We start from the raw sequence: 15101 nt of genomic DNA, 5'->3' as shown, positions 1-15101 counted from the left end.
TCATGCCATAATATGTACTTGGTCTTTTACCAAATAGGGCTATCTTCTGTATACCCCCCCTACCTTGTCACAACACAACTGATTGGCTCAAATGCATTAAGAAATAAAGAAATTCCACAAATTAACTTTTAACAGGGCACACCTGTTAATTGCAATGCATTCCAGGTGACTACCTCGTGAAGCTGGTTGAGAGAATGCCAAGCGTGTGCAAAGATGTCATCAAGGCAAAGGGTGGCTACTTTGAAGAACCTAAAATGTAAAATATATTTTGATTTCTTCAACACTATTTTGGTTAATACATGAATCCATAGGTGTTATTTCATTGTTTTGATTGTCTTCACTATTATTCTACAATGTAGAAAATAGTCAAAATAAAGAAAAATCCTGGAATGAGTTGGTGTGTCCAAACCGTTTGACTGGTACTGTGTATATATAAATATATATATTTTCCCCTTACTTTCCCTTTCTCTCTCTCTGCCTCTCCGTTCTAAGACTGAAAAGTGTTGGCAATACCTCCAGGCCCCCTCCTGTCTCTGACCACAGGCATGTGGGGCAGAGCTGTCTGGGGGGCTGAGAGGGGACTGGGGGGCTGTGTCAGCATCCACTCAAGACCTCATCAAACACCCCTCCTTTCCTCCTCTCTTCTGGCAACCAACACCTCCTCAACACAATCCTTTACTCGCACGTTTCTCACTTATTTCCTCATCACGCTAAACACCTCCCTCCCTCCACCCCCTTCTCCTCTCCTCTCCTCTCCTCTCCTCTCCTCTCCTCTCCTCCCCACCTCCATCCCCTTCTCCTCTCCTCCCCCCTCCATCCCCTTCTCCTCTCCTGTCCTCCCCTCCTCCCTTCCCCCATCCCCCTCCCTCCCTCCACCCCCTTCTCCTCTCCTCTTCCCTCCCTCCATCCCCCTTCTCCTCTCCTCCCCTCCTCCATCCCCCTTCTTCTCCTCCTCCTTCCTCCACCCCCTTCTCCTCCCCTCCTACCTCCCTCCAACCCCCTTCTCCTCTCCTCCCCTCCTCCCTCCCTCCAACCCCCTTCTCCTCTCCTCCTCCATCCCCCTTCTCCTCTCCTATCCTCCTCCCTTCCTCCACCCCCCTCCTCACTCCATCCCCCTTCTCCTTCCTTCTCCCTCCCTCCATTCCCCTTCTCCTCCCTCCCTCCCTCCCTCCTTCCTCCTCCTTCCCTCCATTCCCCTTCTCCTCCCTTCCTCCCTCCCTCCCTCCATCCCAACGTGGATGTTAAATACCATTCAAATGTCACCCTGCCATATTGATTGGAATAATAATTCTGAGACGTGGGAGAGATGCCTTGTTGATGCTAAGCAGGCAGTACGACGGTGAAAGCCATCCCTCACTGTCACAAAGGTGCAGTGTAAGAGGTTCCCGGTTCCCGCCCGGCACCGCAGCACCACTTTAGATGTGGACGCAGTTTACGTTAAGACCACCGAGGCTGTGTGTTAGTGTTGTTCATCATCACGCCGTAGTAGACCAATGACAGCGGGTGTAGTAGGATTCACAAAGAGTAAAGAGAGGGTCAGTGTAAAGGACCCAGCATTAGTGTGGTTATGTATGTTAGGGTGTGTGAGAGTGTTTGAATGTAAGAGCGATTTAAACAGCATTCTAAACAGACATCAGAGACGTGTTTGAACTATTTTCAGCGTGTGAACCGTGAATAGAACTAATTTACCCAGCAGCCAACACTCTTCCTTGTGAAACACCTAGGTCATGTTCAGAAGGGCCGAAAATCAGTGTTCTTATTGGATATAGTTCAGGTAGTACCTCCCAGTTTCACTCCATATCAAAACGTTTTCTCACTGAACACTACCCTCTGTTTAGCATGTATTAGTAACTCAACAACCCGAAGGAAATTGTAGAACGGCGCAAAGTTCTGTACCCACTCTTCAAGGTGAAAAGATTCAAAGGGAAACGTGTAGCGCTAGTAGTCGATAAACTGTATATTGATAACCAATTGTTCAGAGACACGAAGACTACTCAATGGCTATTCTAAATATTACTATGTTTCCATGGAGGAGAAAAATAATGGAACACCCAATACTATCCATGGTAGGGATTGTAATAATAAAAACTGGAAAACAATCAAATACAACAATTGATAAAGAAATAACTACACCATTCCAGATGGGAAATGTTGTAAAATAATTAGTATTCGACATTCTATTTACAGTATTTATAAATAGATAAGACAGAATTAGAAGAAAGGATAATTATTTAAATAATACATCTTCAAATATAAGGAACTGGAACACAAAAGTACTGAATCAAAATGGTAGATATAAAACACAGCAAACGGAGGACATAGAAGGCACAGTATGTGGGCCTCCCCCTTTTTCCTCCAAACACAATGATGGTCATTATGGCCAAACAGTTCTATCAGACAAGAGGACATTTCTCCAAAAAGTACAATCTTTGTCCCCATGTGCAGTTGCAAACTGTAGTCTGGCTTTTTTATGTCGGTTTTGGTGCAGTGGCTTCTTCCTTGCTGAGCGGCCTTTCAGGTTATGTCGATATAGGACTTGTTTTACTGTGGATAAAGATACTTTCATACCCATGATGTCAAGTAAAGAGGCACTGATTTTGAAGGTAGGCCTTGAAATACATCCACCGTTACACCTCCAATTGACTCAAATTATGTCAATTAGCCTATCAGAAGCTTCTAAAGCCATGACATCATTTTCTGGAATCTTCCAAGCTGTTTAAAGGCACAGTCAACTTAGTGTATGTAAACTTCTGACCCACTGGAATTGTGATACAGTGAATTCTAAGTGAAATAATATGTCTGTAAACAATTGTTGGAAAAATGACTTGTGTCATGCAAAAAGTAGATGTCCTAACCGATGTGCCAAAACTATAGTTTGTTAACAAGAAATTTGTAGAGTAGGTGAAAAACGAGTTTTAATAACTCCAACCTAAGTGTATGTAAAATTCCGACTTCAACTGTACATTTTAAAATAAATTATAAATAATGTTTATTTATTTATTGTCCTATCATGATGGAACGATCCCCAACCCTATACCCTCGACACCCACCTTAGCAACCCGTACACTAAGGAGAAGTCCTTATCTGTTTTATGGACTACTGTAGGTAGCCTATACGCAGCAAAGACAGAAAGATAAATGAGGTCAGAGACCGACTAAAGCAGCACCGCCCCCTCAAGATTCTGAGCCTGCCTGGCAGGGTTGGTCCTACAAAGCCAAAGCCCCCTGATGGGAGAGCATAATATACAAGGAAATTCCCAAAGCTGCTAATGAGAACCTTGACGACCTTGTGCCTAGCCGGTGTGGAGCCCCCACCAAGGTAGTAGCAGTGCTGGAAACACAGTAACCCATGAGGAGGGGGGTCACACTCGGACAATCAGAGAGGGGGAAAATTATTGTGGTCTGACTGCACAGAGATGGTTGGTAAACCATGGTAAAATGGTCACAACGAAGGGACCAGCGTGTGTGTGTTTCAGGGGAAGAGGATGTATCTGAGCTCCATCAGCTAGGACTTAACATTGGTTAATCAAATCTCCCCATTCATAATCATTTTTGCATGCCTTTTCAAACAGCTACAAATGTATATGTAACAGTATAGCTTCCGTCCCTCTCCTCGCCCGTACCTGGGCTCGAACCAGGGACCCTCTGCACACATCGACAACAGACACCCTTGAAGCATCGTTACCCATCGCTCCAAGGGGAACAACTACTTCAAGGTCTCAGAGCGAGTGACGTCACCGATTGAAACGCTATTAGCGCGCACCCCGCTAACTAGCTAGCCATTTCACATCGGTTACATATATGCATTCGCACATCAAGTCCTTTCTTGAGTTGGGCTCAGGTATGGAACAACTTGAACATCTGAGCTTGTGGTTGTTTGTGGGGGAAGGGTGGGGAGTGTGTGTGTGTGTGTGTGTGTATCCCACATCTGTTGCTAGGGGGTAAGGATGTTAGGGACCATATAGAATGAATCACAATAATTGTTTGCTAAAACAATAATTGCTTGCCAAAAATGTAATTTTTTTAATGGCAATCCTGGTTATAGGTAGGTAACAATCCTGGTTATAGGTAGGTAACAATCCTGGTTATAGGTAGGTAACAATCCTTTGCATGAACTGCCTACATTACTACGCATATAAATTGTTAATTGCGGAAATTAAGATAACAAATCAAAATATATTTTAGATTTTGGATTATTCAAAGTAGCCACCCTTTGCCTTGATGACAGCACTGCAAACTCTTGGCATTTTCTCAAACACTTCACGAGTTAGTCACCTGGAATGCATTTCAATTAACAGGTGAACCGTGTTAAAAGTTAATTTGTGGAATTTCTTTCCTTCTTAATGCATTTGAGCCAATCAGTTGTGTTATGACAAGGTATGGGTGGTATACAGAAGATAGTCTTATTTGGTAAATAACAATATTATGGCAAGAACAGCTCAAATAAGCAAAGAGAAACGACAGTCCATCATCACTTTAAGACATGAAGGTCAGTTAATGCAGAAAATTTCAAGAACTTTGAAAGTTTCTTCAAGTGCAGTCGCATAAACCATCAAGCGCTATGATGAAACTGTCTCTCATGAGGACCGCCACAGGAAAGGAAGATCCAGAGTTACCTCTGCTGAAGAAGATAAGTTCATTGGAGTTACCAACCTCAGATTGCAGCTCAAATAAATGCTTGACAGAGTTCAAGTAACAGACACATCTCAACATCAACTGTTCAGAGGAGACTGTGTAAATCAGGCCTTCATGGTCGAATTGCTGAAAAGAAACCACTACTAAAGAGCACCAATAGAAGAAGAGAAGAAACACAAGCAATGGACATTAGACCGGTGTTAATCTGTCCTTTGGTCTGATGAGCCCAAATTTGAAATTTTTGGTTGCAACCGCCGTGTCTTTGTGAGACGCAGTTGGTGAACGGATGATCTCTGCATGTGTGGTTCCCACTGTGAAGCATGGAGGTGGTGTAATGGTGTGAGGTTGCTTTGCTGCTGACACTGTCTGTGATTTATTTAGAATTCAAGGCACACTTTATCAGTATGGCTACCACAGCATTCTGCAGCGATACGCCATCCCATCTGGTTTGGCCTTGTGGGACTATAATTTGTTTTTCAACAGGACAATGACCCAACACAACTCCAGGCTGTGTAAGGGCTATTTGACCAAGAAGGAAAGTGATGGAGTGCTGCATCAGATGACCTGGCCGCCACAATCACCTGACCTCGACCCAATTGAGATGGTTTGGGATGAGTTGGACTGCAGAGTGAAGAAAAAGCAGCCAACAAGTGCTCAGCATATTATGTGGGATCTCCTTTAAGACTGTTGGAAAAGCATTCCAGGTGAAGCTGGTTGAGAGAATGCCAAGTGTGTGCAACACTGTCATCAAGGCAAAGGGTGGCTACTTTGAAGAATCTAAAATGTATTTAGATTTCTTTAACACTTTGTTGGTTACTACATGATTCCATCGGTGTTATTTCATAGTTTGATGTCTTCACTATTATTCTACATTGTAGAAAATAGTAAAAATAAATAAAAATCCTTGAATGTGTAGGTGTGTCCAAACATATGACTGGTACTGTATATTTAAAAAATAGATATACAGTGCATTTAGAAAGTATTCTGACCATTTGACTTTTTCCACATTTTGTTAAATTACAGCCTTATTCTAAAATGGATGAAATTGCTTTTTTAAGTTGGAATACCAAGCGTAGCGTCTGGAGGAAACCTGGCACCATCCCTACGGGGAAGCATTGTGGTGGCAGCATCATGCTGTGGGAATGTCTTTCAGCGGCAGGGACTGGGAGACTAGTAAGGATCGAGGGAAAGATGAACGGAAAGTAAAAGTAAAAGAGAGAGAAAGTACAGAGAGATCCTTGATGAAAATCTGCTCCAGATCGCTCAGAACTTCAGACTGTTGACCTTCCAACAGGACAACGACCCAAAGCACACAGTCAAGACAATGCATGAGTGGTTTCGGGACAAGTCTCTGAATGTCCTTGAGTGGCCCAGCTAGAGCCCGGACTTGAACCCGATCGAACATCTCTGGAGAGACCTGAAAATAGCTGTGCAGCAACACTCCAACCTGACAGAGCTTGAGAAGATATGCAGAGAAGAATGGGAGAAACTCCCCAAATATAGGTGTTCCAAGCTTGTAGTGTTATACCCAAGAAGACTAGAGGCTGTAATCATTGCCAAAGGTGCTTGTAAAGGGTCTGAAAACCAATGTAAATGTGATTCTTCCATTTTTTATTTTTAGATTATTTGCAAACATTTCTAAAAACATGTTTTCACTTTGATATTAATGGGTTATATTAATGAAGTGATGCAGAAAATTACATTGATGGAACTTGAATCAATCTATCTGCAATTTTAAAGCTGATCCACCCCCCACCTCCCCCAAAATGTACAAAAAATAAATAAATACAAAATTGTACCCTCTCTTACCTGGCGGGCACCTCAATGTTGGAGATAGCGTAGAAGTACTTGAGCAGGTTGTCTCTCTGCACGTACGTTCCCCCCAGGGCTGGCCGGAGCAGCCTCAGCCGGAGGTTAGTGAAGGTAAAGAAGTCCCTCAAGCCCTTCATACTCTCCATGCGCGTGTACAAGCTGTCCATGTTGAGCAACCTCGGTCCGGCAAACACCGCAAAACGTTCACGAACCTCGAACTTCACATTCTTATCGTTCTTCGACCCCACCCAGCGTGAGAACTGCTCAGTGCAGATGACACGGGTAATATTTGCAGGCAACAGGTCACGGACAAGCTTCGGCGGCATGTTGAAGGCATCTAGACAATCATCGGCGTAGAACTGGTAGGATTGCCAAGTGCGACCATGGTCCATGGACTTGTCCAGCACCATGATGGTGGGACGGCCGTACTCGAAGGTGATGGCGATGTCATCGGTCAACTCCAGGCTCTTGTTCCAGGCCAGGGATATGTTGGCCAAGAGGGGTTCTGGGTAACGGGACCATGTAACTGTCTGCCAGTAGGTGATGCGGCCTGTGCGCTCGCGGTCCTGCATCAGCTGGGGAGGGTGGGCCAGGTCCGAGTTGGAGGCATCACACTCATCACTGCACAGGTACGGGTTCTCCTGGAGAGGGGGAGGAGAGAAGGGAGTGGAGGGAGGGAGAAGGGGAAAGAGGAGAGAGGGAGAGGGACAAGATAATGAGTTGCTAGTAAAGGGTTGCACTCACATATCAAGAGTCTCTTGCAGGTAAGTTGGAATATACTGTGACTGTTGAAAAAACACACTGCTTCCAAGATATTGGAAAAAACCCAGATTTTATTACAATAGCTGTTTCGATCTATAGTCAGGCAAAATCATCACAGCTTAGACTGAAACATTGGGTATCTTGAAACTTTATATGCGCATTAATTTATCCTTCTAATTAAGTCAGTGAACAACACCTGCACAGAAAACTAACCAGTCAGTCAAAAGCACACAACCAGCCAATAACAAAAGCAAGTTACAGTTCTGTGGAGGCCGAGTTGATAAATCATCTGATTTATGGTGACACTGCGATAATAGAAAAAAACAACAAGCATAAGCAAAACATAGTGGACGTAGTTTGTGAAAAGCTATTCTCAGAAGAACCACTACTCAAATCCTAGCCTGAAGATATGTAGTCATACTGGTTCTTTCCTGCATAGTACATAGCTGTACATAGCCCATCTGTAAATAGCCCACTCAACTATCTACCTCATCCCCATATTGTTTTTATTTACTTTTTGCTCTTTTGCACACCAATATTTCTACTTGCACATCATCATCTGCACATCTCTCACTTCAGTGTTAATTTGCTAAATTGTAATTACTTCGCTACTATGGCCTATTTATTTCCTTACCTCCTTAATCCATTTGTACACACTGTATATAGATTTTATTATTGTGTTATTGACTGTACTTTTGTTTATCCTATGTGTAACTCAGTGTTGTTTGTGTCGCACTGCTTTGCTTTATCTTGGCCAGGTTGCAGTTGTAAATGAGAACTTGTTCTCAACCTGTTAAATAAGGGTGAAATATAATTTTTTTGAAAAATAGTAGTTAATTGATTGAATAATGTCACTGACTGGCCCAGAGATTCCAAAACAAATCTAATTTAATTGGTCACATATGCGTGATTTGCAGATGTTATTGAAGGTGTAGCGAAATGCGTGTGCTTCTAGCTCTAACAAGTAATATCTAACAAATTACACAACGTATACCCCATAAACACAAATCTAAGTAGGAATGAATTAAGACTCTATAAATATGAAGATGAGTAATGCAAGATATGTAAACAAGTAAATGAGTAATAAGGGATAAGTAATAAGTAAATGAAATACCGTAGAATAGTTTAGAAAACAGTATAACTGTGTGACTAAGGTACCGTAGAATAGTATAGAATACAGTATATACACATAAGATGAGTTATACCAGATATTTAAACCTTATTAAAGTGACAAGTGTTACATTCCTTAAAGTGGCCATTTCTAGTCTATGCCTACTGGCAGCAGCCTCTAATGTACCAATGATGACTGTTTAACAGTCTGATGGCCTTGAGAAATAAGCTGTTTTTCAGTCTCTCGGTCCCAGCTTTGAAGCACCTGTACCGACCTCACATTCTGGATGATAGCAGGGTGATCAGGCAGTGGCTCGGGTGGTTAATGTCCTTGATGATGTTTTTGGCCTTCCTGTGACATCAGGTGCTGTAGTTGTCCTGGAGGGCGGGTAGTTTGCCCCCGGTAATGCGTTGGGCAGACCGCACCACCCGCTGGTGAGCCTTGCGGTTGCGGGAGGTGCAGTTGCCTTACCGGGCGGTGATACAGCCTGACAGGATGCTTTCAATAGTTTGTGAGGGTTTTAGGTGACAAGTCAACATTTTTTGGCCTCCTGAGGTTGAAGAGGCTCTGTTGTGCCTTCTTCACCACACTGTCTGTGTGGGTGGTCAATTTCAGTTTGTCCGTGATGTGTATGCCAAGAAACATGAAGCTTTCCACCTTCTCCACTGCGGTCCCATCGATGTGGATAGGGGGGTGCACCCTCTGCTGTTTCCTGAAGTCCATGATCATCTCCTTTGTTTTGTTGACTTTGAGTGAGAGGTTGTTTTCCAGGCACCATACTCCCTGAGCCCTCACCTCCTCCCTGTAGGCTGTCTCGTCATCGTTGGTAATCAAGCCTACTACTGTTGTGTCGTCTGCAAACTTGATGATTGAGTTGGAGGAGTGCTGGGCCACGCAGTCATGGGTGAACAGGGAGTACAGGAGGGGGATGAGCACGCACCCTTGTTGGGCCCCAGTGTTGAGGATCAGGATAGTGGAGGTGATGTTTCCTACCTTCACCACCTGGGGGCGGCCCGTCACGATGTCCAGGACCAAGTTGCACAGGGCAGGGTTCAAACCCAGGGCCTCGAGCTTAATGATGAGTTTAGAGGGTACTATGGTGTTGAATGCTGAGTTATAGTCAATAAACAGCATTCTTACATAGGTATTCTTCTTGTCCAGAGAAGATAGAGCAGTGTGAAGAGTGATGGTGATTGCATCGTCTGTGGATCTATTGAGGCAGTAAGCAAATTGAAGTGGGTCTAGGGTGGCAGGTAAGGTAGAGGTGATATGATTCTTGACTAGTCTCTCAAAGCACTTCTAGATGACAGAGGTGAGTGCTGCAGGGCGATAGTCATTAAGTTCATTTACCTTTGCCTTCTTGGGAACAGGATCAATGGTGGCCATCTTGAAGCATGTGGGGACAGCAGACTGGGATAGGGAAAGATTGAATATGCCCGTAAACCCACCAGCCAGCTGGTCTGCACATGCTCTGAGGACGCGGCTGGGGATGCCGTCTGGGCCGGCAGCCTTGCGAGGGTTAACACGTTTAAATGTTTTACTGACGTCGGCCATGGAGAAGTAGAGCTACAGTCTATGATAGCGGGCCGCATCGGTGGTACTGTGTTATCCTCACCCAGCTGCGTTGGGTTCAGTAGGGCACACAGTAGAACAAGTTTTTGAAACAGAAATGTATGTTTGTTGTTGTCTGACGATTTATCACACCATTTCAAAATGTTTGTTTCTGCTGAACACGGCCCTAGTGTTCCAGGCCATCAATCCTTGTTAAGAGAGGAAGAATGAAAAACCAGCAGCACAAGATATCTTGAGGCTACCGAATTGAACAGCCCTGCTATAGAAGATCTAACAGTGTGGGTGGCTATGACTTAATACTGAAAGGACTGGGTCTTTTCTCCCAACAACAACATTAGATGAGATCCTCCCACTCTCACTAGGGAGACGTGGCACGCTTATTTCCTCTCAGTTAACCTCATTAACTACTGCTGATATCACCCCCTTATTAGACGTAACACAACGAGGCACAGACACAACACAGTAAAATAGTGAGAGATGCCTGTTAAACACAACAGCTTGCTACTCCATAATACACAACTAGGGTTGCAAAACCCTAGAAACTTTCCCAAAACTCATTGGAAGATTCCAGGAATCAGCAGGAAATCAGCAGGAAATCCAGAATCCTCCAACCAGGATTTCCAACCGGAATCTGGCCCTAGGCCAAGAAAAGGTACACATTTTTGTCCACCCCTCACTCCTGCCTCCGATGCAGCAACCTACATTGGAGAGGATTTGTGGCCTGCCCTAAGGAAATGACCCCTGACCTCCAAATCCTATTGAAAATGATTACACTCAACTGACACTGTCACACTGTCCCAGATACACAAGGACACATAGGTTACATAGCGGAACTGCATTAATGCAATATACAGGACAGAGTGGCGGAGGGTCTGTGTAGAGAATGACGCAAATACAGTGTGTGTACTTGTGGTTTACATGCACATCTGGATCTGGTGTGGGACTGAGCAGTGATGAACTAAATTATGCACTAAAAGCTGCACTTGACCTTATTGGCTGACCTCTCTGTTTCTTAGATAATCAGGGAGGGGGGAAGTATTTTGTTGTGTATGGGAGGGTTGCGTGAGTGAGTGGGTGAGTGTTGGTATTTGTTTAACTCTCCCCTCCTCTTCTCTTTCCTTAACCCCTCTCCCCTCCTCTTCTCTTTCTTCTACCCTGCCCCACATAGCTACCTCCTGCCAGCAGTATGTACACACACACACACACACACACACACACACACACACACACATAAATCCCAGCCAACTGCTACGGCAGGTGGCCCGCACCGCTAATCCCATCCAGCATTTATCCTCGCTGGGATCCTGTTGCCGCGACGATGAGCACCACGGCGATGGAACTCTGTCGCCGTAAACATGCGGCAGTGATAAGCAGGTTCCCTTTTTTGGAGGGACGCGTCTCAATCGGAGCAGAAGCTTGCTCATTCCCTTAAGCTTAGAGACCTAGATCTGGCTCAGAATACACAATAACCATGGTCTAGAAACAATCTAACCTAAGTACGAGACTCAGTAAGAACACATGTAGTTAATTTTAGCCAGTTTGCTACAGCACATGTGAAATATTATGTGGATTATAATTAACGGAAATTTTTGTAGGGGTTGATACATTTTTTGTTAGGGAAAATCAAGTCTGGAATTCCAAACTTTAGAAGCATTTTTAACTCAAATACACTACAAGTTTACATTTAATGCTCTGCGGAACAATTATCAGCAACAAAAGAGTGATCAAATTAAGATCTTACATCTGTAAACAGTATTTTATGAGCCGATATGACACGTCCCAATTGGAGCAAAAGCTTGCTTGAGCCCTCATTTCCCTACACCTGAGGGATCTAGATTTGGATACTGACACTCAAAATCTGAGAAATATATTTTTTGTTGTGTGATTTGGAGAACGTATGGACCAGATGCAAATATAAATGGGCATATCCATCTTTATGAGAGGAATCACTCCAGTAAGTTACAGAGACATCGGAACACTAAACAACTATGCACCAAACATAATATTCAATTCAAACAACTCACATTATCAATACAATTTGTCTGTTTGTCTAAGAAGGAATAGGACCCAATCAAATTCAAATGACCTACATCAAAATAAACAGAAGGCATGCTTTGTAATCTCTCTTGCTCTCATTCTCCTTGCCAGCAAGGGCAATAAAGTCCAGGACAGCCAAAGAACACAATGTAGTTTCTTTGGAACAATCATCCAATGAAGTAACCGTCCCATTAAAACAGCCCACAGTGAGATACAGCCAGGGATATTGCTTCCTGGCTCAGTGTGTTTGTTTTGTTGTTTGCTGTGAGTTAAGGTCACCAGGGGACTGTCTCCCTTGCCCTGTTGGGGAATGTGATTGTCCTGTACATAAGAAGTGTATGTCTGTTACATTTTAGTCATTTAGCGGACACTCTTATCAAGAGTGACTTTAGGTAAAGAGTGCGCACATTTTCATTTGTCCTGGGCCCAATGGGAATCAAACCCACAACCCTGGCGTTGCAAGTGCCATGCTCTACCAACTGAACCACGTGTGTGTCAGTTATTATGCTGGTGAGTGTGTGAGTGATAGTGGGAGTAGTAGTGTGATAGGATGAGTGATGAATTGTTTGAGCATGTGCGCATGCACGTGTGAGCGTGTGGGTATCAGTGTCTCTATCAGTGTGAGTATGGCGCGTGTGTGAGAGGGAGTGTGTGTCTATGTGTATCTGCAACATTATGCTAAACCTCTTTGTCAGTCAAGATGGCGCAGACAGACTTTGCAGTATTTAAAAAAATGTATGTACTATTTCTTACATTTTTAGCACAGACAATCTTAAGTGTCATTACATACAGCCGGGAAGAACTATTGGATATCAGAGCGACATCAACTTACCAGCACTACGACCAGGAATACGATTTTCCTGAAGCGGATCCTTTGTCCGAACCACCCAGGGCATTTGAACTGATTCCAGAGGCTGACCCAAAACAACGTCGCTGGAGAAGAGGAAGACGGAGCGGTCTTCTGGTCAGACTTCGGAAGCGCGCACACCACCCACCGCTTACGAGTATGATACTCGCTAATGTCCAGTCTCTAGATAACAAGGTCGACGAAATCAGGTGTGGAAGGACCACCAGAGGGCAGGCTGGGCTCACGGATAGTAGCCCAACCAGGCATGTGAGTCAAGGTGACCAGAGGCAATTAAGCACAGCTGACGGTACTAATGAAATATTCTCTTTCCCCTACAAGAGAGAGGAGGGAACCAGCAGAGAGGAGAGGAAAAAGAAAGAATAAGAGTGGTTGCTCCACTAAAGGAGAGGACGTATATTTTGGAAGGCAAAGAGAAGGAGAAGATAAACCATCTCTGGAGAATGGCCACCAAGAGAGGGGAGCTATCCTCGAAGAACCATTAAGATGGTGACAAACCCGTGATTTTTGTTATAGTTTAAAGATAATCGTCTTGTGTTCCTGTTTCATCTGAAGAAGAAGATGTGTTTTTCCTTGGGAGATTCTCATTGATTGTGTTGGAGTGTTTGTATTGACAGAAATCCCTCAACAGAGAACTCTGTTCAATCAAGAAAACCTACTCCCGACTCGTTTATTCCACCTTTCCACTTTAGAGTGACACCAAATTACTTGGTGAGCTCACAGGGCAAGGGTTGATTTCCAGAGAGACAGCAGGGATTGTAACATACTCTGTTTCACAGAAACATGGCTCTCTCGGGATATGCAGTCGGAGACGGTACAGCCACCTGGATTCTTTGTGTGTTGCGCCGACCAAAATAAACATCTCTCCGGGAAGAAGAAGGGCGGTGGTGTATGTTTCATGATCAACGACTCATGGTGTAATTGTAACAACATACAGGAACTCAAGTCCTTTTGTTCACCTGACCTACAATTCCTCACAGTCAAATGCCGACCGTATTATCTCCCAAGAGAATTCTCTTCAGTTATTGTCACAGCTGTGTATATTCCCCCTCAAGCTGATACCACGACGGCCCTCAAGGAACATCACTGGACTCTATGCAAACTTGAAACCATATATCCTGAGGCTGCATTTATTGTAGCTGGGGATTTTAACAAAGCAAATTTGAGAACAAGGCTCCCTAAATTCTATCATTATTTCGACTGTAGCTGGAAAAACACTGGATCACTGTTACTCTAACTTCCACGATGCATCCATGGCCCTCTCCTGCCCTCCTATTGGCAAATCTGACCACGACTCCATTTTGCTCCTCCCTTCCTATAGGCAGAAACTCAAACAGGAAGTACCCATACTAAGGACTTTTCAACGCTGGTCTGACCAATTGGAATCCACGCTCAAGATTGTTTTGATCACTGGGATGACTGGGATATGTTCCTTACCTGTCACCCTAGACCCACTTCAATTTGCTTTCCGCCACAATGGATCCACAAACGATAAAATCACCATCATACTGCATACTGCCCATACATCTGCCCATACATCTGTTCATTGACTATAGCTCAGCATTCAACACCATAGTACCCTCCAAGCTCATCATTAAGCTTGAGGCCCTGAACCCCACCCTGTGCAATTGGGTCCTGCCCCCAAGTGGTGAAGGTAGGAAACAACATATCCACTTCGCTGATCCTCAACATTGGGGCCCGACAAAGGTGCGTGCTCAGCCCCCCTCACGTACTCACTGTGCACACATGACTGCGTGGCCATGCACGCTTCCAACACAATCATCAAGTTTGCAGACAACACAACGTAGTGGGCTTGATTACCAACAACGGGGCCTCCCGGGTGGTGCAGTGGTTAAGGGCGCTGTATTGCAGCGCTAGCTGTGCCACCAGAGACCCTGGGTTCGCGCCCAGGCTTTGTCGCAACCGGCCGTGACCGGGAGGTCCGTGGGGCAACGCACAATTGGCCTAGCGTCGTCCGGGTTAGGGAGGGCTTGGGCGGTAGGGATATCCTTGTCTCATTGCGCAGCAGCGACTCCTGTGGCGGGCCGGGCGCAGTGCACGCTAACCAAGGTTCCCAGGTGCACGGTGTTTCCTCCGACACATTGGTGTGGCTGGCTTCCGGGTTGGATGCGCGCTGTGTTATTAAGCAGTTCGGCTTGGTTGAGTTGTGTATCGGAGGACGCATGACTTTCAACCTTCGTCTCTCCCGAGCTCATACGGGAGTTGTAGCGATGAGACAAGATAGTAGCTACCAAAACAATTGGATACCACGAAATTGGGGAGAAAAAATAAAAATAAAAAGATGACC

The 15101-nt window shown here is 44.6% G+C and overlaps 1 protein-coding gene across 3 annotated transcripts in view; it reads right to left on the bottom strand.

The window, feature by feature from the left end:
* LOC110523300 (netrin-G2) overlaps nucleotides 1–15101 on the bottom strand; it is a 126889-nt gene that overhangs the window by 76901 nt on the left and 34887 nt on the right. For all 3 annotated transcript variants that reach the window (XM_036976911.1, XM_036976909.1, XM_036976910.1), the window contains one exon: nucleotides 6444–7087. In XM_036976911.1, coding sequence (XP_036832806.1) covers nucleotides 6444–7087 — 644 coding nt within the window. The remainder of the gene's footprint in view (nucleotides 1–6443; nucleotides 7088–15101) is intronic.

The sequence above is a fragment of the Oncorhynchus mykiss genome, chromosome 5 (assembly GCF_013265735.2).
Source record: "Oncorhynchus mykiss isolate Arlee chromosome 5, USDA_OmykA_1.1, whole genome shotgun sequence".
Classification (NCBI taxonomy): Eukaryota; Metazoa; Chordata; class Actinopteri; order Salmoniformes; family Salmonidae; genus Oncorhynchus; species Oncorhynchus mykiss.
The sequence above is the reverse complement of the archived record's forward strand: the minus strand, read 5'-3'. Positions and strand labels throughout refer to the sequence as shown.